At 49.4% G+C, this 25,650-nt stretch overlaps 1 protein-coding gene across 1 annotated transcript in view; it reads right to left on the minus strand.

The window, feature by feature from the left end:
- Positions 1–25,644, minus strand: part of KIZ (kizuna centrosomal protein) — a 28,868-nt gene extending 3,224 nt beyond the window's left edge. Inside the window, exons 1-11 of the mRNA XM_031058337.1 lie at positions 25,628–25,644; positions 23,681–23,743; positions 22,220–22,367; positions 20,201–20,290; positions 16,540–16,855; positions 15,607–15,823; positions 12,120–12,254; positions 11,462–11,626; positions 10,166–10,301; positions 9,313–9,451; positions 5,167–5,266 (exon numbers count right to left, since the gene is read on the minus strand). Coding sequence (XP_030914197.1) covers positions 5,167–5,266; positions 9,313–9,451; positions 10,166–10,301; positions 11,462–11,626; positions 12,120–12,254; positions 15,607–15,823; positions 16,540–16,855; positions 20,201–20,290; positions 22,220–22,367; positions 23,681–23,709 — 1,475 coding nt within the window. The 5' untranslated portion in view covers positions 23,710–23,743; positions 25,628–25,644. The remainder of the gene's footprint in view (positions 1–5,166; positions 5,267–9,312; positions 9,452–10,165; positions 10,302–11,461; positions 11,627–12,119; positions 12,255–15,606; positions 15,824–16,539; positions 16,856–20,200; positions 20,291–22,219; positions 22,368–23,680; positions 23,744–25,627) is intronic.
- Between the last annotated feature and the right edge of the window lie 6 nt (positions 25,645–25,650).

The following is a 25,650-nucleotide window of genomic DNA, read 5'->3' on the forward strand; positions in this document are numbered from 1 at the left end:
CCAGATCTCCTGGTCCTCAGCACTTCCCAGGAGGTGCTCCATGCATCCCAGGCTCAGCCCATGAAAATGCACTCAAGAGGCTGCTCTGTTTTCCCCGGGGTATGGAGCAGGAAACCACTTGTTGCTGAGCTGTAGCTGGCAGGTTCCTCCTGTGGATGCTGGCACAGGAACCATTTCAAGAAGCTGAGGAGAAGATATGGGGCAGCAGCCATCGCTTCCCCTTGGCCACATCCCAGCCTGCTGCTGGAATGAGAGCGTGGGGTTCCTGGGATTTTCAGTTAGTTTCTCACAAAATCCATTTGACAACTGAGTGTTCCTCAGTTCTGTCTCCCTTCTCTCCATGGTTGTTGTCCCGCAACAAACATCAGTGGGTCAGTGCTTCAGGTCCAGTGCTGAGGATCACCAGGGAGGACTGCCCACATCTCCAGGGCTTGGTCTTCCAGATCCAGCTGAGGGATCCATGGCGAAAGGACCACCATGGCTGTAGAAACATCTGGAGACCTTCTCACTGCCACCCCAGCTTCCCACAAAGAGAAACATCAAAGCTGGCAGGAGAGCAGGGAGAGAGATGTTTGTGTTCTACCAAACACCATCTGTTCCCTGGGGTTCATCTTCCAGGGCTCACCCACCAGGTGTGGAGTGGGGTTTGCTCCCCAAAGAGCCCAGAGCCAAGGCCAAGCCCAGCCATCCCCAGAGAAGGGAGATGGGGACAGGGTGGCAGCAAAGGCTCGGCACGAGAGCTGTCAGCACACAGATACAGAAAACAGAGCGAGGACATCAGAAAGGCCAGAGGGCGAACAGCAGCTCCCCCAGCCCAAACCTGGGAAATGCAGCAGGGGATAAATTCTGGGGTGAGGTGTGTGCAGCCGGGGAGGTGCAGCAGCACCTTGGCGTGGCGCAGCAGCCGCGCTCGGCGGCCCTGGCCGTGGCAGCCGCAGCACACAATGGGCACAGACCTCCGCCGAGACAGTTTCGGGCTATAAATGGAGCCAGGCCGGTTCCAGCGCCTCCACTAATCCCCCGTCGTGACCCTCCGATATCCATTTACACATTTGCTTCTTCCCTAAAATAATTCCAAACTGAACCCAGGCTCTGACAAAGAGAAAACCCAAACCAGTTTCACTTCAAAGAGCCTTTTAATCTCTCCATTTCTCTGATGAAACAGGCTTTTTGTGTATTGAAGATGCTGCAACAGTAAGGAATGAAAAAGCTCCAAGAAAATATTTTTTCCTCTATAATGAAAATTAATATTAAGAGGATGATGCCTTGTGAAAGCTGACCCAGAACAAAGGCTAGATGGAGTTAAAGAATAAAGTAGGGATTTGTTAAAAGGCCTCAATGGATACACCTTGGGCAGCACAAGAGCCCAGCCGGGGCTACACCCAAGATGAATCCAAAATGGTCACAAAAATGGACGACCAGTCACAAGGTCCCTCACTTTCATAACTTCTGGTCCATTTGCATATTGGAATTAATTGTCCAATTATAGCTTTAGGTTATGAAGTCTCATCCTTCTTGTTTTTCTCTCTTCATTCCGCTGTTGTTTGTGCTCTTGGGACTGAGATTTGGATCATTTGTCCTTAGTCCCCAGCTAGAGAAGGAATTGTTTTGTCTCCCTACTCTGTGAAGAGAGCTTACTATCCCTTAATATGAAGCTCAGATCTACACACTAAAGCACTACAGAATCTGAAAAATATAAAAGCTAAAACCTGAGGCATCAAGGAAAACTCCAGGACAACACGAGCCAAGGTAATCAAGGGGGCTTGCTGGAAAACCCTGTCCGAGGGCCTTCTTGCTAAAGCACCTGTTGAACCTCTATGTTTTAGTGTCAAGCGAGAAAGACACCCAAAAAATTTGGGAAATCCTAAATGCCCAAAAGGGAGGAATTTTCCCACCCTGGGAAACCAAGTACCTACAGTACGTATTCTGCACAGTGTCACATAGGCAGTATAAACTCAAAAGTCCATTCATCATGCCAGAGCTGGAGTAATAACACTGAATTTCAGTAATTACACTGTCAGTGGGATGACCCTTATTTTAGGATACAAAGATTTCTGTCGAGCTGTGTCTAAGACCAGTCTCTGTTTGGATTCACCACGCTGGAGAAAAAACCCCCACTGACACAAAGATGCATCACAACGCTGCAAGGAAGCTGTGCAGGAGAGCAGGGGCAGTGCCAAAAAATCCACTGTTCCCTCTGTGCTCAGCTGGCAGATGTTGGTGCCTCTCCCCACACACCTGGCAGGGCACTGCCGGCCCAGCAGCACTGCTTCTGCAACAGCTGGGGGTGCAGGCAGAGGAAACAAAGCTCACACAAACAGCTGGAACAGCAGAGAATCTTGCTGGAATTTTCAGTCAGCTTCTTACAGAAGCCATTGGACAACTAGGGGGATAAAACCATCGGATCCTGCCTTGTTTCTGGGTGCACCTCCCAGGAATCCAGACCGACACAATGGCACTTCTCCTGGGTTTCCAAGGGAAATGCATTTGTGCACATCCTGAGTTGCTGCCAGCCCCAAAGCTCTGGGATGTCTCCTCAGAGCACAGTGGAGTTTTCAGTGTCAGGACTGGCTCGGGAAGGGGGAAGTGGGGAATGCACAGAGCCCGAGTGCCCCCCGATGGCCAAAGCCAACGGGCCCAGGAACGATTAAGAGATGAATTCGACTCTGCCAACTTCTATTTGCATGTCACTACAGCTGTGTTGGGCAACAGGGCTGAAAACCAGCCTTCAGAGACCCCCCCCAGAGTCCTTCTAGCAGATTAATTAAAGTTTAAAAGACTTTATGCTGTGTTGGTGTCCTGACAAATCCAAAGCGGGCTTTGGTTCTCAGCTGATAACGCACCTTTAATCTCCAGATTATTTGGAAACGAGACAGCGCAAACAAGTCAAAGAAAAATAAAACGCCTGCATCCGAAATGGGGAATTCCCAGAAAGCGAGTGACCTCCACTGGCTGCATCCATCGCTACAGCCCCCCGGAATGCCACACACATAGCTGCCCACCCGCCTGCACTCGCCGGCATCCTCAGCCCTGACTTCTGATACCTTCTCCCCCCAGGACCATGTCACTTAACGCCCTCTCGCCTGCTGCAGCACCCTGACACCCCACCCAGAGGTGCATCTCCGTGCATAGAAATATTCCCCGAGGAAAGTAAAGGAGCCAGGGAAAAGCGGTTTTCTTGCTGGAGGTAGAGCAGGCAGCATTTGTGGGAGAAGAGGAAGCTCTGGCATGCACCGCTGAACAAAAGGGAACAAGTGGTCTTTACTCGGAGAGCAGCTTCCTATTAAGACTCACTCCGTCGTACATTATGCCTTTCATCCCCACTCAACCACAAAATGATTTTGCTGTAGGAAATACAATGGCAGAAAAAGATTTACATTGAAAGAATCTTTAATAATAAACTGTTGCAGATCTGCCTACTTCCCCATGATTTATAATACAATAAACATCGGATTCTATTAAGTCTCATGCACTGAAGACATGCACTGAAAACCCGAGTATGAAAGCCCTCAATTCTTCCCTTCTCCAGGCCCATAATAGTGAAACGAGCATGGATAAATGTGCTAAGAGTATCTCTTTGCATCTTTTATAGCTTGTGTGTATCAATCTGTAAAGCTTATTAAGAAAGTCATTGCTATGCAAAACAGCACCCAATCTCTTTCTCTTGCTTTTCAACAGCGCGCAGTGTTTAGCCAATAGGGCCGGGCCCCGGCCCCTCATTCCGCATTCATAACATGCAACATTTGCACAATGTGTATCTCAAAGGCTGCTGAATAGAAAGCCTTAATACTCATGTAAACAACTGCAAACCAATTACTTAATGAATCAGGCCCACACATAATGAGGTGCCAGACAAAGAGCTATAAATGCATTTTTGCGCCCGAGCCTCCGCTTTAAAGTAAAATCCCTCAGCTGTAGTTTGGGCTTAACTGGCACATGATAATTATTGTCTGGGGGACATCAGAGGAGCCACGGTTTTTATTCCGGTCCGGCGGGGTCCGCGCTGAGGTCACTCATCAGCTCAGTGACAAAACGCGGCAAAGGAGAATTTATAAAGTGCCATGGCCGAGCTCGCAGGGATGTTTATTCTCAAGTAGTGGGTTTGAGACCACTTGTGAAAGCAATAAAGCCCGAGGAGTGGCTGCCGGGAGCAGAGCTGCAGTGCCGCAGAACTGCGGCACAGCACGGCACGGCACGGCACAGCAAACAGCTCTGCATCTTCCTCCTCCCTGTGCCGCGCTCCAGGCACCCAGGGCTGCTCCCAAACCCCGCCGTGGCTTTGAGAAACTCACAGAAACATTTACAGAAACTAACTCTAACACTGACTTACAGCTTTATTACCATGGTTTTGTAAAGCAGCATCATCGCGCGTCCCTGCACAAAGTGTGCTGCTGCTGAGCACTGAGAGGCCTGGAATTATAGACCAGAGGGAATTATTTGAAATCTATTACAAATCAAAATTGGAGAAAAAGAAAAAAAATGGTAAAAAAAATGTATAGCATCTAACTGAGGCAGAAGTGGCTACAGGCACGACTGGCCGGCAGTGTAGCAGCAATGGTGTTTAGTTTGAAGAGCTTTAATTTTAAATAAAAAATAGTTAATTTTAAATTACACATTCTACTTAGCTGCAGTGATCCTGTAAGTAAGTTCTCGGGCCCTTATCCTGCTCTTCCTGCTGTTCCAGGCTTCAGGGAAGGGCTAAAATATAATATTTCAAAAACTCATCTACAGGAACACTCTTGCATTTCATAGCACAAGGCAGGATAATAATTGGCTCGTCATTCTCAAAGTGCCAGAAAATACGAAAAGAGAAAACAATTTAACCTAAGATGGTAAGAATTAATCCCACGCAAAAGCAGGAACACCAGTCAGCAATGCTCGGTTACAGCTCATATTTAATGTGCTTGAATTATAGAAACTCTATGATTTTAACAGCAATTGCAGAATCAGAACTGGCCTCACCCACAGCAACCTAAAAATCCGTGCAGCAATAAGATTAAAAGCAAGGAGGAGCTCATATCCTGAGGTGTTCCAAACCTGCAGTGTTAGATTACAGAAACAGCAACCTTAACCCTGGTCCAAGTACAAAAATAAATCAGGGGAGCTTCAGCCCTTTTCTGTCGGGGTTTCTCTCTCATGGAACCATTTCCAGTGTTACAGCCTTACCTGGAGAAGGGAGGAGCGCTTCCATCCAACAAGGAGCTGCTTTCTGAATGTGTTTCCAAACTGTCACTTCCTTCGGGACTGTCGTGGCTGTGATCCCCACCTGTGCAGGAAAAACAGGGACTATGAACCTTCCAAGTTCCCATTTACATTAAGCAGAAAGGTTATTTTTGTTCTCCTTCCCCTTTAATGTAGATTATTTTGGAATGTTACAGTTCTGTCAATGCCATTTGATACCTCTGTGTTTTCAACCATTCTCTTGAATTAGACAAAAATAAATAAATCCTATAAAAATCAAATTAAACACATATCTTGAGATTTTTGTGACTTAAACAGCCAAACACACAACTATTTCAAAACCTGTTATCCCCACTTTCCTTTCTTCCCTTTCCCTCTGCTCTGTGGATCTCATTTCCATTCTGTAAAGATTGATTTAGAAAAAAAAAGAAGAGGCAAATGGATTCATTCACAGGAGTCAGACAATCGCTCATCTTTGTATTCGTTTCCAAAGCACACGATGCTCAAGCACAAATCCCACTTTAAAAGGCTGCTTTGCATACATGTATTTTCTATATATGTTTTTATCTACAGCACTGAAACTACAACCAAGCCCTGCTGTCACCAATGTCCCTGACCAGGATAATTCAGTATTTCTGTCCACATTGGATTCTCCACTTCCTAACTGGCTGTGCACATTCCCAGTCCCTTCTGCACTTGGATTGCAGTGGTAAAAGTCCTGCTCGGTCTCAGGTATTTCCAGCAAAGAGGTGCCAGAGTTTGCCCAAGAGGAAAGAGAAATCAAGAATGAGAGGGGAAAAAAGATAAAGGGGGTTAAAAAAAAAAATATCCCCTTTCCCATGATGTATCATAGCTCATGGCATTGCCGCTCCCCCAAAACCAGCACTCAAGCTGCTGCTGCCTCTGCTTAGAGATGGATGAAGAATTTCCACCCAGAATTGACAATTTCACAAAGACTCAGAGGTTCTTTAGGAACTTAAGTGTCCAACATGAGCTGCTGGATGGCATCATCCACACTGACCTAAGGGCAGTGTCCAACCTGGCGCTGGCCCGAGGGAACTTCCTCCATCCCAAACGTATCAAATGATATCAAACAGAGCAAAAGGTTGAGTGAGACTTATTAAATGCTTTAATTGGTGCACTCCAAGCAGCACCTTGGAATCCTCAAAGGAGGACCCAACCAGGAAGGACACATGGGTGTGGGAAAAATGGTCACACAATTGTTGGCTCATTAAAGGTGGCCTGAAAAGGAAGGCAGAATACAGCTTGTGCTCCCTCATGTTCCCATATAATATATTAAAAATAGCTGGTTTTTTCTTTGTAATAGGGCTTTTCCTCCTTATTCCTACAGGAGATTTTAGACCTGGAGAGCAGCTGGGGGTGCCGTTCCAGCTGTTGTAAAGCAGAGCCCAAGGAGTGGAGCAGTGACACCATTTTTATTCAAATCCTCTACAGCCTTAACGCCTGCTCAAATCAAAGACAAGTGAAGGGAAGAGAGAGAATCTGGTTTTGTTAAAGGTTTAACAAACCTGCCCCTTCAATAAAATCAGCAATTTCCTACTCATAAATGAGACTCTTGAACAGTCATCCAGCAAAACAAGAAATAATGGGTTTTATCCTTCTTAATCTCGCATTATTCACCTACCTCAGGAACAGTAGAAGAGCTGAACAATTTCTTTTGCGTCTTCCCCACAAAAAACAAAGCATCTGTGGAGGAGCTGAGAATGAGCCCCACTCTCCCCCTGTATCCTCACATAACCTGGTACCACAGGAGCCTGCTGTTATCAGCCAGCTCCTCTCTGGGCCAGCTGTGGACCAGGTACAATCCCTTTAAAGCCCATTGTCCACAGGTGGCCTCCCATGAGCTCTGGACAGGGCATTAAAGAACCAACACAAATACTTCTGGAATATTTACAGATATTCAAGTAAATTAATATTTTTGTTATCTTTTTATGCAACAGAAGTAAAAGAAAAATGAACCAAAACTCCAGAAGAGTTCACAAAGTGCCATCCTAAACGCTGCTTGGAAGTGCATCCACACAGCTCTCACAGTGAAGTCTATCAAATCCCAAAGCCCCAAAAGGCTTCTGGTGTTTCAAACCAACACTTAAAAAATGCAGCAAATACTGAAATTTTAAAAAAATCAACCCAAATTTGTATCCCCTAAGTTCAGAAAAAGTTGTACAGCAAAACAATAATGTATGGATGGCTGTCAAATATCAGTTTATCTAAACCCCTCAAAACAAGTTGTTTGAGCCCAAAAGCCAACACACAAGAGATGTGGCTTCTATTTTAGGTCCATAATGACTCCAGAGCCCCAGGGCCACAGCAAATGGTGATGATAAAAGGGAATGAGCAGCTGCCTGGCAGGGAGAGGAGGGGAGGGGAATAAGAAGCCCGCAGAAGATCACGGGCTGAAGATGAATCATGTCTGAAAGGAGCAGCTTGGCTTTCAAGTGAGGTGTGAGAAGCCTCACTCCCGGAGACAGAGGAACAGCAGAGACAGCTCCCTAGCAAGGGATGGACTGGAACTGAGTTACTGGGTTTGGCTGAGGAGCTTCTTGGCATTTTTGCACACAGGAAGCATTAGGAGCTGCATGTCTGCTCCGTGAGAGAGCCAGGAGAGGTCAGGAAGTCTCAGTGATGGCACTGGCTGGAGGGAGCCACTGTTATCAGGCAGCTTTGGTACAGGAGGCAGAGAGGAGGAGGCTCCTGGCTGGCATAGGCACGGTTCCTGCCTGGCAGGGATCTGCCTCACACTTATTCTAATGATCCCCAGTCAATTACTCACGGAAAGAATCAAACCAGCAGCCTCTGGAGTTGCCATATAATTACTGGATCTCCACCACAGAGACTGACCCCTGTAACACGGACGGCGGGCCTGACAGGCTTGCGGAGAGGATATTCACACGGTGAAACATGGAACATGATTACAAGGAATTAAAGAGGCACCGTGCCCCCCACCTTTGTTTCTGCCAACGTGGGCCCTGCGATGTGACATTTAATCTGCGCTCAGGGCGAGCAGCTGGGTTTGCTCCCTGTGAAGTCGCCCGCGGCACGGAGCCACCGGGGTGTGATTGTATAACCCAGTCGAATGCTGGGCCTGAGGTTAATATGCAGCCACCCCTTCCACCTGTAATGGGAATCTTTCCCACCACACTTTCTTGCCTGCTCTCATCTTCACTCCAGCCTGTGACTTCTGGATGTGAATACACCGTAATGAAACCATTTCAAAGCGGCAGCCATCAGACCCGTTTGCTTGCTTTTAAGCCCTACTCCCTTTAATTTCCCACTTTTGTTATCTCTTGTTTATTGATCTAAACTATCCATTACTGCTCATAAAAGCAGTGCCCACTAGGAACTTGCTACCTTGCCTCTCTGTAGCTTCCTCACAGAAGGACAAGCCAACCAAATGTCCTGAGGAATTGAAGACCTCATGGATTTGGGAAACAAACAACCTGCAGCAATGCCTGGTGGTGGTGGTGTGTGCCAGACCCACTGCAGGAAATTAGCTTAAATCAAAGTCTGGTCGCCTCTGCACATAAGAGTGGTGTGGATTTCGGAGCCTGGAGCAGCCTGTTTGCATTTGCTGTGCAAAGAGCACAGCGGCCTAATTGCCTGCTGCTGCCAGACTCCAATGGAAGGGGTGCTCCAGGAGCAGAGCAAGCGAGCTGCCGTCACTGGAATAATGTATTCCCCCCTTGTGTGAAGGAACGAACGGGGCTCTTCCTGACACCAGCACGTCCTGAGCTGGGAAATGGCCCCACATGAACCCTTTCATTTTGGCATTTCCTTCTGTGGTCTGGCTTTGTCACAAGAGGCAGCAAATACATCCCCCAGTTCCTAAATGGGAGATGCTTTGTAAACATGCGCACAAAACTCACTGACCCACTTTACACTGGCCACAGGGTCTGGCCTTTCCTCTCCTGCAAAAAAACCCACCACCACAGGCATCACTTAGTTTGGGAAGCCAGAATCACAACGATACCGAGATATTGAGGAAAATCCCCCATCACAAATGTACATTGGTCTACCAGTGGCTATGTCACAGTCCCCTGGGGGTTTGGACAGAGCTCCCCTATGTCCAGAGCAGGAACCTGGAGTGGCAGCCAGAGCTGGAACACCCCTTACCTGCTTCTTGCCGTGCCAGTTCCCTCTGCTTTCCTTCCCCGCCGTTGGTCGGGATCGATGGCAGGCCGAGAGAGGATTCATCACTCTGCACAGGTGGCTCATCCCCACACTCTCCTGCAAGGGCCTCTCTCAGCACAATCTGAGCATTCAAAACAGAAACAGCCACAGTTCCATTATCCTCCCCCTGGAGTGTTTTCCCACACGCATTCAGGCTAATCTACACTCTCGGGGTAATCTGCTTTCAGGGTGTTTCTGTTAGATGTTCCACTACCTGACATCTAGGGTGTTCCTCTGGGGCGGGTTTTGGGACAGAAATATGGACTTGAGTCTGTAAAATCTACTCTGTGTTCTGCCCTAACTCTTTCACTGTTTAGTAAATCAATTGATTAACAGCACAGTAAGGGGCTGAGGCACTCACAGCCTATGGAATACCAGTTCTATAGATTTATTTAAATAATTGGCTATAAACGTTTGCATTAACTTAGAAAAACCACGAGTGTGCTACCATTTATAAAATGTGTGTTCAGCACCAAACCTCACTCCGCTTTAAAAAAGTCAAAATACATCATTCATGATAAAAAGTCACAGAGAAAGATGAAGATAGAAGCCTCATGATGGTTTGCACTAGAGCAAAGGGTTGAGCTTGTTCCAATCCCTGACTGGCATAAAGGTGGGAACCTTAAAAAGTCCCTTTTCCTGTGGGATGAAGCACTGGATATATTTCCCTGAGACCCCAGGGCTGGTTAACCACAGCCTGCCCGTCCTTGCCCTGACCACCACACCCCACCAGGGCACAGCCACAGCAGTGCAGAGCCTCCAGTGCCCCTGATTTACCCAAGGTGTCAGTGCCCACCTGGTGCTCCTGCTCCTCCTCTCCTGGAGCCAGCAGCTGCTCAAACATCTCTGCCACCTGCTCTGGGAGCTGAACCCGGTGCTGCTTCAGGAACAAGCCATGGCGGCTCAGGAGAGTCCTCAGCGCATCCGCGTCCCTGAGGAACAAACCGGCACCCTCAGTGAGACCTCACCTACATGTGCTGGGAAAAGCCACCACCCATCTGGTCCTTAATTCCCATTTTTCTTTTTAAAATGTTCAAAGTGGAAAATGTAGGAAGCCGCTTGCGAGTTCTGCAAGATAGGCAGGGGTGACCATCATCATCATCATCATCATCATGCCTGCCCGGTCCTGAGGCTCAGGATCCAAAGACACAACCCTGGTCTTAGCACCTTGCTTACTCCCTGGGGCACAGGCCGGCACCCACTGCTCCATGCTTGTCTTTTGCTCAGAAAGAATAAATAAGGAAAAGGAAAAAAGCAACTAAGGCGTCTTTTAATGTAGAAAATCTCAATCCTGCAATCCTTTTGTTTGCCAAAGCTGTTTTTTTTTTTCTTGCTGCTCCAGTGAAGTTTCAGAGGAGTGAATTCCAATTAACTCCAGGAGTGTTTGTCCCTAAGAAACCATTCAGGAGACACAAGGAGCTGTTGGTGCCCGCAGGCGTATCAGCCTTGCAAGAGAGGCAGGTACTGCAGAGAGACCCTTCTGCAGCGCTCACAAGTGCCCCGATCCTGCCAGCACTTGAGCACTGCGGAGCCTGCGACAGGGAGGGAGGTCTAGACAGAAGCTAAGCAAGATAGAATGGAAATTGTTTTCATTCCTGGGTTAAAGAGACCTGAAAAAAAAAAAAAAGTAATTCTCACTTGTCCTTGTGGCATATGCACAGGAAAAAAAACCCCATTTTGAATAACTGCGCTTTGTTGTTCTCAAAGGCCACGTGCATCTTCTGTCTCAAACAGAATAATTTCCTTCTCAGAATTACATTTGTCAGCCTTACTTTCAGATCCTGGGAATGGCTGGCTGAGAGGTGTCTGGAGTTCCTGCAACTCCCTGCTTGCCAGAGAGTGGGAGACACTGTGGACTGGATGAGCTGGGGGGACCTTGAGGCTGCCCTGTGGAGCAGGAGCCACCACTGGGGAATGGGAGGGAAATAAATGAACTCCTGAATGCTCCCATTGCGGGCTCCACAAGGCTCCGTGCCCCAACAGCTCTGTTTGCCAGTGCTGGCCTGGCTGCCTCGGTGTCAGAGGGGCAGCACAGATCCAGGGCAGGGACAAAGACGTTCCTCACCCCTGGTGGGTTCTGTGTCCCCCATACCTGGCGTGCTCCTCATGCCCTGCTCTGCCCATGGCCTCATCGGTGTTCTCCAGCGGGAGGTTCCTGCTCCGTGCGCTCCAGGACACGGCCTGGAGCTGCCGCAGCACCATGGCTTCCATCGCCTTGAGGTCACCCTGAGCCAGCCCGCTGGCCCCGGCACAAGCACTGCAACACAAAGCAGGGGGGACGAGCCCCGTGAGCACAGCCTGGAAACAGGACAGCCAGGGGACACCGAGAGGGACAAACAAACATCCGTGGTGCTCTGTGACACACGTGGGACAGGACAGGGAGGTCACACTCAGCACTTGGAATGTACCAGGTGCAGCCACCCAGGGAGAGGGAAGCTGAGCACATCCCCTCCAGTGGCAAGCTGGGGGCAGGCCTGTTTGGGGCTCCTCTTCCCTAATTCCCGAGGAATCCTCCAATCATCAGCTGCCTACAAGAGTCTCAGTCTGTGGAGGCTGTGTATCGTTGTCAATAAAGTTACCAACAATTCCCACTTCTACACTTGGGGGCCCAGAGACTGAGGAGGGACAGCAAGGGCTCTCTGCCATTGGTTTTGGCAACACTCAGTTCTGGAGATTCCCTTTGCTCTATTGCTGCATTTGCTGTGTTTTTCTGGCATGGGCCGTTTGTAACCCGGGCTGCACTCACTCACCTGGGCAGCTCTGCCGTCCCCGAGGGCTGGCCCTGGTACAGCGCCCGGTGCCGGGGGCTCGTCCTCTCCACCAGCCCCTCCAGGAGCTGCAGCGCCTGGCAGAGCTCCTGGAGCTCAGCCTGCATCCCACCGGACCTGCGGATGGACAGACAGGGTGGGAGTGACCGACGACGTGTGACAGCACTCGTCAGTGCATTCCCATTGCATCCCTTGGGAAAATAAACAGCTTCGTTTGAGCTTTCCAACAGCAAGAACCACATTCCCGAGCTCTGCAGGAAGGGGTAGGGGTGGGAGAAGCACATGAGCAAACAAACCATCCAAAAATCAGCCCGGGCTGAGCCGCTGCACGGAAATTACCCCCGTGCCGAGCACTTTAATTCCTTCACCTCCACAAGCGAAACAAATCTGGTGACCACCTACAGGTATGGGGACAGCCCTGGAACCTCAGAGGGGTTTTGATGAAGCTGCACCTCTATAATGATGCAAATGAGGACTTAACCACTGAAACAATGCCGCGGGCTAATCCCGGGACAGAGGTGTAAATGGCTATTCAGGTCCCCGGCTGCCTCTTTGTGGGGCTCCCAGCCCAGGTCTCGCCAGCAATGAACACCGCAGCTGGGGCAAAAGAGAGTTTTCTTTCTTTCTTTCCCCCACATGCAGGAGCTGACATGTTTCCACGGTTAACCCTGGCTTACTCTGCCTCCAGGGAGAAGCTCTGTGCACAAAAACTTGCGGCATTTGCACACTCGTGCTGAGCTGTGCCCAAAGCTGTGTTTTCCCTCCGAGTGTTGGGCAACAGTGAACAATTAAGTGGGGGCTGCTGTGTCTTTAGTCGAGTTTCCTAGACATTTAATAAGCAAAACAATGCCCGGGAGATCACATAGGCAGTTAAACAGTGCTTTCTCTTTTCCCCCAGCCTTACAAACCCTGTATTCCAGCGGCCGGCTCGTTTCCCATTGTTTTCCTCCCGCTGGGTGGTCCTTCCAGGGTGCCACTCGAGAGGGATACAATAATAAAAAGGGAAGGGGAAGGAAGGGACACCAACATAAAGAAAAACAAAATGTATGACAATCTGCAGCAGGCTACGGATCAGAGGTCAGCAAACAAGAGGTCCTTCTCTTTTACAGGTTGCTTCCTGGAAACAGTCTGATTAAGCTGACAGCTTGAATTATGTGTTACATTTTGTAATGCACAATCCATCTGTGCTAAGTCCTCCTCAATGCAGCTGAAGCAGCACAGGCATTAGCTCTGCCTTTTTCCACCCCCTCAGCTCAGGCCTTAAAATAGTCATCATCTTTCTCCACACTAATTCTCAGAGACCCTCTCCCCCCGCCTCCCACCCCCCGGGTTTAAGCCCTCAAAGAAAGGGCTGGGTGCTGCAGGGAATGGTAAGAGGACAGGGAGCCTTTCCCCTTGGATCAGCAGCTCCATGGGAGGGGACATCAAGAGCCTTCATGAGCCCCCGTGGTGCCAGGGGGCTGCTGATAGGAAACCCATCCCAGGCTCTTCCCGTGGAGCTGGGTGTGAGAAGGCAGGAAAGCAGCCTCTGATCCTTTGGAACACTGTCCAACAATCACCAGATCTGATAACTGAGGCAACAAAGCTGCAGCACCCTACTGTGACCTGCAACGAGATGGAAACCTGCTCAATCACCTTTCCCAACAACATCTCCCTTCCTTGGCTGCAAACACTTTACTGCAGGGAAAAAACCAAAAACTCATTAAAAAACAGAGGCTGGCATCTCTGCAGTAAGACAGGAGAGGCATTTGCTCTCAAGATAAAAATGTGTGGCTTCCTGGCACACAACAAGGACTGGTTTTGCCTCTGGAGTCAGCCATGGTCTCTGCACCTTTCAATGCCATCCCTTGTACTCATTTCAGATAATTCACCAGAAGTGCATGAACAATTCCTTCCTTCTGATGCCACAGTGACACTGCTGCAGTGGGAGAGTCCAAGTTACAGGTATTTCAACTTAAGGTAACAAATACGCATAATTTGGCGAATTTCGGCACATTTCTTCAGCCAGCACAGGAATTTCGCAAGAGAAAACCATGAGGACTGGAAGAACATCACATGTTGTGAATCCCTGGTGTGACAGAGCAGAGGAAGCTGCATTCCCATACTTTCTGTAACGTGTATAATTGAAATTTATGCACTAATCACTTGCAAGCTTTTCCACAAGATTTTTGGCCAATTAATTTTGCAAGGCTCAAGTGTGCACACTGCATTCCAGGTGCCTTGGAAAGCCCACCTTGCTGTGAGAACAACAAGGGAACGGCTCCTGCTGGTGGATCTGCCTTTTCATTTTCAGGTGAAGCAAATTAAAACCTGCATCTTTTCTGCAGCACCAGCAGTGGTGATCCCACTTCCATGGCCTTGAGAAGCAGAGGCATTCAGCTTGGCACAACGGGAGGAGAGCTCTGTGCTGCGGTTCCAGCCGTGTGCTGGGGACAATGCAGGCGCTCAAATGTTGTGTATAATTTCCCCGGGCCTCAAGAGCTGCTCTGTGTCTCATCAGGCACTGCACAGCAAGGCCTTGCAGGGGAGGGAACACAAGGTTAAACTGCTGGTGCTGGGGTCGGCTCTGACTCCTCTCACAGACACAGGCACCCGGTGCTCTCGCCTGCTCTGCTGTGATTAACAGGTGGGATACAAAGAGACGACTGGGGGAAAGCTTTTTACATGTAAATCAGATGATGTTTCCATAGTGAGCAACAGCCTGATGCAAATAGGAAAGGACAAAGTTACTGAAGTTTCTGCCATGGCCCCCAGTTTCTGCTCAGGTGTCAACACCAAAACCAGCACTGACGTCAGCACCACCACAACATACCCAGGAACAGAATTAACAGATTTAATAACCAAGATGGGAAACCCCAACCAACTGGCAGAAGAGAACTCCTTCTGCAGGAGCACCTGTTCTCCAGGGGTAAAGCGCTGTTTCCTTTGCACGACGTCCCACTACGGACCTGCCAGCCCTCCTGGGTGACCCGGGCCAGGCCTCCCGGGTGACCCGGGCCAGCTCTGGGGACCACCTCACTGTGGGCACTGCCCCACCAGGACAGGGATGCACTTCCCTGTCTCATGAGGGCGTTGCGGGGCTGAAAATCCTACCAGGATGGATTTAGCTCGATGCTCTGGCGCTGCATTTGTTGGCCACAAAATCCTGCAGCAGAGGACAGGCCGTGTGTCTGCAGCGCAGTGTCCTCGTCCTCTCTTTCTCTATTTCCAAACAAAATGTTCAACCAGTGGAAGTTTTACCAAGCAGAGTGACTGGAATAAGACTTCTGAACATTTAAAGAACATCATCTGCATTTTAGTAACAAATCCTTGCAGTAGCAAATCCACCTGCCACCTCTGACCCCACCGAGGTGCCCGAAGCCCCTGAATGCCCAGCACAGGTACAAGGTACTACAGGACAGGGGAGAATGTGGTGTGAGCTTTGGTGCCCTGACCAGCCCAGCTGATCCAGGAAACAGGGAGGTGGTACCTGTGTGGCGCTGAGCTGTCCAAGGGCTCCTCCTGGGCCACAGGAGGGTTCAGTGGGGGCAGCAGGGAGCACTCTGGAGCGTGGGTATCCCTGCTCTGCTCCTGCTGCAGGCTGGGAATGCTTGGCCTCGTCTCCTCCTCAGCATCGGCAGGGACTGGGAGCTTGGCACTGCTCCCCTCCCTGGGAGCCCACCAGCTACTCAGGCTAGGCTTTGCCCCTGTAAAAACAATAAAAAATAATAAATCAAAGATATAAAGACTGTAATTATTCTTCTCAAAACATCAGCAGGACCACTGAATAGCTCACAGTGTAGGGACTGAAACTAAGCTTACCCACATTGTTCACCATGTGTGAGAGTATCCATCCATCCATCCATCCATCCATCCATCCATCCATCCATCCCTCTGCTCCTCCTGTCTGTGGGCTTCCCTGCCCTCAGCCCCTGTCCTTCCACGCTCCTCTCACAAGGGGGAGTCCAGAGAGGCTGCAGCCTTTGGGGTTTGGGAGCAAACCTGGCACTTCTCAGAAACCCCCTCGGCACAGAGACCAGCTAGGTGACCAAATCAGCTCTGGGGGAATCTATCAGCCATCATGCACCAGCTCTGAGGGAGAACACAATCAGCCTGACCCAGAAGTGACTCCTCTGGTCCTCTTCACATGAGGCTAGACTATGCCAGGGCCTCTGTGGGCACAGCAGTGAGGAAATCTTTCCTCACATGCCCCTGACCAGGATCAGCCCCCAGCAAATCCTTCCCTGTCCCGCTGAGCAGCCTGGGAGGAAATGGAGTCAAAAGGAAGAAAGGAACAAAGAGAGAAAGAAGGAGCAAGAGCCACCACGCTCCAAGCCCAGTGCCAGAGGAGCAGGAGGAGCAGCAGCTGTGGGCAGGCTCTGGCTGGGGTGGAGGCAGACAGGGACACACACCACTGCCATACCTGGAACACTTCCTGGCCTCAGGGGGGCTGCTTTGGCACCAGAGGCTGAGGTGAGCTGCTCAGAGCCTTCCTCACTGGCACCCAGGTCCCCGTGTCCTGCTGCTCCCTCCTCACTCCCTCCAGCAGCACTGCCGCTCTCGGGATTGAGCCCATCAGGGGATGGGGAAGGGAGAGGGGGCTCCTGCTGAGAGCCCAAACCTCCTGTGGCCGAGGCAGCTGGTGTGGGGCAGCCCAGCAAGGCTGCTGCTGGATAGCCCAGTTCTCCTGGCACGGCTGCATTGGTGCCAATTCCCACCTGTCCTCCGGCCTGCAGCACCTGAAACACACAGTGGGACATGGCTGAGGAGACAAACAGGACACAAACTGTGTGTGGCAGCTTCTTAAGGGTGACATGCTGGTCTTTGAAGAGAAAAGTGTCACAGAATTCAAAACTTTGCTGTGGCATTAATATTACACAACCCCTGGCACACAGCCTGTGTGAAATGAGGGCCCAGGCCTGCATCAAAGCTCCATGAGCCAAAACATCCAGTGGCAGAAGCTGCCTGCACCCCCAGCCCAGCCAAAAGGGACCCACATACACACACCAAGGACTCAAACCCATCTAAATGGTGACTGGATTTTACAAAGAGTCAAATCTTTGGGATTAGGATCCTACACATGTTTGGAGACCCTGGACCCACATTTAGAGTTGCCCACAAGGCCCAGAGGGACCATCGTGTGCTATGTGTGAATCACTCAGCAGATCCAGCTTCTCTCACACCACAGAACAAGGCAAAACTCAGTTTCACTGTCTCCCTCCTGCTCTTCCCATGGCAGTGACATGGCCTTTCCCACCAGGTGACACAGGACATGGAGCAGACACATTTTGAATGGCACTTTCCTCCAAGGACTGTTGAACTTGCACAAAACCAGCTCCAGGATACAACCACTCTGCTGCCAAATCCCTTTGTTTTAACACTTGCCTCTTCTCCTTTGCAAACCTACTCAATCAGGACAATCTAGGAGGAGTGGCTGCTGTCACCACGACTGCTGTAGGGTCATGGCCGGTTTATGCAAAGCCAAAATTAGCCATCGTAATGCCACTGTTCACACTGAGCAGGGCTTCCTCTCCAGCCCCAAATTCCAGCAGCACAATTTGCAGCCACCTCCACACCTCTCCCATCTCTTTCACTGCCTGACCTCTTCCTCCCACACCAAGTCAGCTGCCAAGCCCAGCTGAAAGGAAACAAAGGCATCTTGTCTGCTCTGTGACTAAGGTTCCTTAAAAAAGCTCAAATTCCACGTAACAAGGAGCAGAACAAAAAGCCATGAAGTCATTTTAAGCAGTAGTAAAGGTTTGCCACTCAGATTAAGTTCACAGCTTATTCTATCACCACTGCTCTCAGGTTCCTCCTAATTACTTCTCAGGCGTGGGATTTGGTGCTTTCAAACGCCTCCTGCCAGTCCTGCACGGCTCTGGCAGCTCCTGGATGCAGTGTTCCAAAACAAATGGATTTCAAACAGGCACAGGCACAGCACATTCCTATCAATCCCTTTCCCTGGGAAGGGACTCTGCCACCCACAGGTGTTCCTGGGAGGTTCCAGCATGCCCAAGTCCAGAATCTTCTGAAGGCTCCAGGGAAGAGGTTCCAAGCTGACTTCCCAGCACAGGGGATTCAGGAGCCTGGGCTGTACAGCTCTGCCAGCTGGGAAGGAGCTCTTCAGGGTGGGACTTCCAAACTTAAGGACTCCCCTTGACACTGGGAGCCCAAAGGGGCACATTTCCCATGGCTCAGGAACGTGCCAGACATTCCTGGAGGTGTTTCAGCACTGGGATACTGCTGGTTCTGGGATTGTCCTCCTGGGTCCCCAAGGCCCAGAGATGACGCCCCAAGATGTCACTGAGGGAGGCATCACACAGTCACTGCCTCCCAACCAGCCTGAAGGAAGCCATCCCAATCCAGGGCTGGGAAATAAAACCAGTTCCACAAGCTGTACCCTGGACATCCCATGTACTGACTGCACACTCTCTCTGTGACTGACTCAGTGCCACATCACTGAGAACAAATTCCCGTGCTTTGGACAGAAGAGCCAGCACACTTGAAGTGAAAAAAACAGAATTACATGCTGAAAGACACCCCAGGGACATGGCAAAAATGCACAATGTAGCTGAAGTTACCTCTGTTTTTTAGGGAGGAGGAAGAGGACAGGGGATAAAGGAATCCACAATCCACTCCATTATCATACACAAATTGACATTTTTGGGTGCACACCACACTGTCATAGTGCCAAAAATCTGCCCACAGTTTTTCAACCCTCAAGTCACAGCACAAGCCTTTGATGCTCTAGTACTGATGACAACTTTTCCATCAGCTGGAAATCCCATCTCCCACACTGCCTGCCCTAATTGGACAGCTCACATTCCAAAATAAACTCACCTTTCCCCACAACACCTCCCAGTTCAAACCACAATTTGCACCCTGCCACAGGCCTGCCTATATAGGTCAAGGCTGCTAGGCTTCACTGCTTTGTGTATTACAGTTTAAAGAACGCTCTAAATTCAAGGTTTTTAACTTTTTAATCTATGGGGAAAACTTCCTATAAACTCAGATTAATGCACTGAAGAAAGGAAACCAAAAACCTTCCTCCTACTATAAAAACAAAATAGTGTGGCCTCTGTTTCTTTTCTGATAAGAGTCTTAAATACCAAACATTTAACTGCATAATAACATTCCCTGGCAGCCAGCAGCCTGCTTAGCAGATACATAAAGCAGGTAAAAGGGGAAAAAGTTAATTTCTTGGCTGAATGATTCCATCGGTAGCTATAGGGCAAACTAGAAAGTCTTTTAGTAAAGTAGCAGTTGATTCTTCTATCAATCTGCAGCACACACACTCTTCCAAGGAATGCATTAAATATGAAAATCATATCCCGTTATCATCTGTTCCCAGCTTTCAGCCCAGTAAGCTTTCCTTAATGAATGCTGTAGCCTAAGGGACGCGCGTGCTGCTGGCTCCTCGGAATAATGGAGTGATGCTCCCGTCCTGCCTATTCCGGCGCCGCCTGGCTGAGGGGCTTCCACACACAGTCACAAGTGACTACTCTTGCCAGCATGCTCCAAGTTATTACAAGATGTTTTTAGACATTTCATCTAAAAGAGCTTTGCTGCTTTTAGTGGAGGAAACAGCTCTGGTCTTGAACTGTATCATTTATATGGAGATAGGAGGAGGGATTAGGAGCCTGCATTACTGCAGATATATGGCAGCAGATATTTAAGTATTCCTTGTCAGTCTTTTTGTCTGTTCCTTAGATATGCAATCTCCTTCTGCTCCTTCTGAGGAAAGGTCAAAACGCACAAAATTATAAACACAGCACACGGCTCCTCGGCTGCAGCTCTGCAAATATCCCTCATTAGGAACATTTCCTCCTCGGTCACGACCATCTCCACACCATCCAGCACAGGAATTATAAAAGCCAACAAGACAACGTGTGCAAACAGTCAGCGGTTTTTTTAATTCTGGCTCTCTGGATGAAACTATTGCACTTTTTCCTGGTGGTTCTCCTTCTCTCGGGTGCTACACACAATTTCACACTGCACGTGCCAGCACCGCAATCCCCACGGAAAGGCTGTGCAGCTCTGAGGAGAGCACGGTGTTGGAATAAAGCCCATTTCCCCCCCATTACCTGCTCGCTGGGTCCTTCCTCCTTGTCACCTCCTGCTGACAAGCTGCCCTCTCGAAGGGATAACAGGTTTTTAATTTCCCTTCCGTACCGCTCCTAAAAGGGAACAAATCCGTCACACAAAACTGGAGGCCGAACAACCCCCCCCAGCCCAAGAGACTCCACTTTGCAAAACGTGCACCTTTAAATGCAAAGCCCCCACAGCCTTTTTAACTCAGACCATATTTAAAAGCAGGGATCTCATTTGCTCCTCATTTTTCCGCTCCCCTGCCCAGGCAGCGTGGCCTGTACGCAATCTGCTGCAGGGCTTTCATACACATTTATTCATCCCCATCATTTAGAATCCCACAGAACAGCAATAACCTGTTGGCTCATATTATTGTATTTATTTATTGTATTTATTGCATCCCAACCCAGCACCTGTAGCACCGAAATATTGCTGCTGCCCCCAGACAATGACTCGCTTTGGGATGAAACACATTGAGCTCCACGATGTGTTTTTCACAGCCCATCTTACAACTGGCTGGGCTGTTGTGAGGAGCCATCCCTGGCAGAATTTCCAGAGAGCAGCCCTGCAGGAAGGGCTCCGTGCCGGCTGCTCCAAATGTGGCTTGTCGCACTCGGGTTTATTGGAGCAGCGCTGGGAGCAGAGCTGGGCAGCACCTGCAATTAATCCTGCATGCTGCTAACTGCAGCCCCCAGCAGCAGCAGCACAACGGGGCTGAAAGAGCTGCAGGACCCGTGCTGCATCAGGGGACAGGCATGGGAATCAATCCTTCACACAATGAACTCGCCCGCCTCTGCCCTTCGCTCTGCTCTCAGGTAGGAGCCGCTCAGGAAACTTGAACATGGAATTTTAGGGAACAAAACCTCACCACGTGAGGAGCTGAGATGCTCAGAAGAAACTCAGATGTGACTCCTGGATTTTGCTGAAAGCTGAAGTGAATTTATATATACTCCTAAAAATTACTGATCAAACACAGGGAGCAAAAGTGCATCTTTCAGAAACAAAAGGAGTTTTGTGAGCTACAGCCACGTAATAAATGTGCACAGAGTTGTGATAAAGCACTCCTAAAGGGCATTCTCTATGGAAAAAAAGGAGAGAAAACAGCAATAATTTCTTTCTGTGTACTCCCATGATAGATTAAATGATTGCATGCTCCATAACTCTCCTGCTTTCCATAACTAACACGGAGGAGATGTCATTTGTTCAGCAGCTCTGAAAAGTAACTGTAACTTGGCAAAGATAAAATGGATGGCACAGGAACACCGAAATGGAAGGACTGAACAAAAACCCCACGAGCAGCTCGACCTGTGGCACTGGGACTGGGACTCACAGCAGGTGTCAGAGCCACCAGCCCTGACACTGGGCAGACTGGTGTGCACCAGGGCTGCTGAGGAGGAAAATCCCCTTCAAAACAGCAGGGGAAAGCTGGCACTGCAGCACAGCTCCCCTCCTGCTCTGCCTCAAGTAACAAGTAAAAATCAGAGGCAGGGAATGGCACAGCCCAGGGACAGGCTCTGAATTCTGGGCTACTGCACTGCAGCCAGGGAAAGATGTTCTGGGAATGTCAGATCCAACAGGCTAATGCTGTGTGAGGAATAAACACAGCCAAGTGTTTCTGTGGAGTGCCACTGCTCTTAGAAAGCAGGAATGAACTGATTTCCCTCCCAGACTGTGCTCCCTCAAAAACGGGGCTCCACGCATCAGCGGTATAAGCAGACGTTCCAGTTTCATTTTTAAAAATCTGGAATCATTACTTTATAACATCCCAAACTGTACTTTAGGAAAAAACAACAACAACAACAACAACAGCAACATAATAATAATAATGTGATTCAAGAAACCTCAGGGCTTGGCTTTTTCTTTCAGCATCTGTTGAATCTGGGGTACTTCAGACCTGTCTATCCTACAAACTGAAATACAGACCCTGATGGAGTTTGCTTCCAGCTCTAGGACATACCAGGAGATTCCTGCATAACAACAGCAAACACCCATGACCAAGTCCTATAGGAAGATACTTCCATCTTCCAGATGCTCTCCCAGCCTGTGGTTTCCATGTGAGCCTCCAGCTGCAGGAATTCCCGGCGCAGGGCCTGGTTCCGGTGCAGGGCCAGCTGCTGCCGTGCTGACACTGCTTCCAGGTGCCTCTGCAGCTTCTGCCTCACTCTGCAGGGCAAAGAATAGGCACTTAAAGGTGTGAAAATAAACCAAAAGCATCCATCACAATCACTCTGCCTCAGACACACACACCAACACTGAGGGGGAGCTGCCCCAAACACCAAAAAGGAGAAGACTTGCTCTTCTGCACACCTACGTTTATATAAATATATATGTGACACTTATCTGCAGATGTACACAGGGGCTTTGGTGTTCCAAAGAATAAACACATAAAAAAATCTCCTGTAACTGTGTTTTAAATGGATTATGTGCTAGTCACTCCTATCCCATTAAATCAAAATGAAAACTAGCAGAGGAACGTGTTCTGGAAGTCACCCAAGCAGGAACAGCGAAGCTGCGGTTTCACGGCTGCCTAAATCCATGGTGCCACCAAGAGGGGCACTGGAAATCCATCTGACCCAGCTCTCTCCCACTACAAACCAGATTCCCTTTCCTGATGTGCCTCCAGGGCAGCCACATGGCATTAATGCCAACACAGGGAAATGGGCACCCAAAGATGCCCCTGGCTCACAGCTCCACTTCAGCCAGGAGGGAAACTGCAACCCAAAAGCCCCCAAGATGTTCAGAGAAACTGCAGCTCTAAACCTGTTAGATTAAACCCAATCCAATAAAACCAGGATACAAAGTAGATGTGATGCTGCCCCACCTGTCCAGACATTTTTGCTTTAATTTGTATCTGCATTTTTTGCCTCTTTCAGAAAAGAGAGGGTCCCACAGCACCCAGCGCTCAGTCCCTGGAGCTTTACAGAACACTTTTGAGGAAAGGAATGGAGCATTTGATGACACTTCTCAGTCCTGTCTGGTTGTTGGGACTTCTGGAAATTATTTTTTCTTTGTGCTTTGGTTTGTTGGTTTGGGTTTTTTTTGGTTGTTTTTTTTTTTTTTTTTTTGTACAGACTTGCTATGCAATTTACATTAAATTGACCCTGCAGAAAAAAAATCCAAAGAGCAGGACCAGAACCTGGAATATCTCCTAGGGCTTCTTAAGGCTTTCAACTTTCTAAGACCCTGGGATTCTCCAGCATGGACTAAGCTGTGGTGATTTTGTAAAAATAGGATAAAGGCAACCTGCATGTTGGTTATTCCCAAGATTTTAGTATGCACAGAATGAGGCATTAATGTTACTGCTGCAGCTATTTCATCAATAACTTGAAGACATGAATTTTGCATTACACTTAACATGAATATAAATGTATTATTACTGAAAAACCTTCAAGACAACATTCTAAAGGCATTCCAAGATAACTGAACCTTTGTAACTAAAATAAAATAACCCCTAAGAAGCTTTTAAACAGGCTTACAGGTGTGGATCAGCCATTGTGTATTCCATTCTCTGCCTTCCTAATTCCAGCCTTCTGGTTTCACTGGAAGAAAACAACACACAGTGAGATAAAAGTATTTCATCATTTGAGATCTCCAAACATCACAACTAAAGGGTTCTGCAGAGCACAGCCCTTGCCTAGCAGAGAGGTCAGATTTGCTGGGAGTTACAGACTCATCTGCCAGCCCAGCTCTGAACAACTCCAAACTTCCACGCCTCTCTCTGTTCCTCACTGGAACAGGGTTGCTGGCAAGGGAAGAGATGCCTGAACATCCACATGGGACCCACCAAATCAGCCAGAGACCTTAGACGGCCCAGGAAGGGCTCTGAACCCCACAATGGGCAGTTCCCAAGCCCAGCCCTCCCCTTCTTGCCCCACAATCCCACAGCAGACCCCCTTCCATGCAAGAAACACTTGGCTGGAGCTGTTCCCAGGACAGCTGCCCTGAACCTGCCACAGGGATGGATTAGAACACACTTCCAAAATCCCTGCCATGTATTACATGCCAGCCAAGTATTTTATCTAGGAACTCAACTTGAAACCAAGCTCATATTTCCCTCCTGGCATCCAAGCCAGGTCCATCTAGAGGCAGCTGAGCCCCACTTGCAGCACTGCTGCAGGAACAAGTGTCCACCAGGAATCCTGGTGGTGCTGAGAGCCTCTAGAGCCGTTGGAACTGCCCAGAGCAGTGCCAGGCCACCATGGCACTGCCAAACACATGCCAAACCACAAAGTCACTCACACCTCTCCCAAAGCCATTCCATAGGGAAGGTGGTTTTGGGAACAGAGTAAAGCTGCCATTATTGAATAGCTCCAAACTGCACCTGAGGATGAACAACCGTGCCCTGAGGGAAAAACTGAAAATAACCACGAGAGGATTCCAGCAGATTCTCACTGCAAATCCTGCCACAAGCAAAGCCAAGTGCCTCTTCAGGAACAGCATCAGGTTGTCATTAGGCAGCAAAGGGGACATCACACATCCCAACACATCTTGGCACACTTTTCCATGGATTTGGGCTCTCCTTACACACACAGACACCCCTTCACAGTTTCCCTGCAGAGAAGGGAGAGAGGAAAAACCCTTCCTGCCGCTCTGCCTGGGAGATCAAGGCGTCCCTTTTAGCCATGTGATCCTGGCAGCGCCTGGAGCAGGATTAGGGCTGCGTGTCATGTGCACAATTTAACAGCCACGCTCCATCTGGGATCTCATCCCTTCCATTTCCTCTTACGCCACGGACAGCCAAGCACACGCAGATTTCAAGATCTTGTTTTTACACTTCTGCAAGTAATTTTCCTGCACACTTCTCCAAGTAATTTTCCTGCCTCCGTGGAGAACACCGATATCCTAAGGGATGAAGAAGCCGATGGTTGTGATCTGATGCGCGGCTCTGGTCCCATTTCCCACTCCCCCATCCCGCAGGGAGCACACTGCGTTCCTCAGCTCCCCAAAACCCATTCCCTCCCCACCAGAGAGGGTTTTTCAGCTTTTTCTGCCCGCAGCAGCCACTCAGGCAGGCAGGGATACCCAGGGAAGGTCTCCTGGGGCAGGCAAGGCAAACAAACGCCCGGGAATGGGGCTGGACAAGGGCCCAGCACGAGGAATAAACCGCGGTCAGCAGAGCCCGAGAGAGGATTCCCAGGGAAGGTCTCCTGGGGCAGGCAAGGCAAACAAACCCCCGGGCTGGACAAGGAATAAACCGCGGTCAGCAGAGCCCGAGAGAGGATTTAAAGCCCAGTTACACGTCCCGGCGCGCTCCATCGGTCAGGAGCCGAATCTTTGGTGACTGACTTCCCAGCCCCTCCAGAACTTAGATATCGAAGAGGAAAATAAAATGGAGATGGATGAGAACAAGGGGAGAAAAAAAGCATCCACCCGCCCGGGGCGGGAAGCGAACCCCAATCACCCCGCGGGGGGACCCGGCTCACCTGGCGCGGGGCTGGCGGGCGCG

The sequence above is a fragment of the Geospiza fortis genome, unplaced genomic scaffold (genome assembly GCF_000277835.1).
Source record: "Geospiza fortis unplaced genomic scaffold, GeoFor_1.0 scaffold275, whole genome shotgun sequence".
NCBI lineage: Eukaryota > Metazoa > Chordata > Aves > Passeriformes > Thraupidae > Geospiza > Geospiza fortis.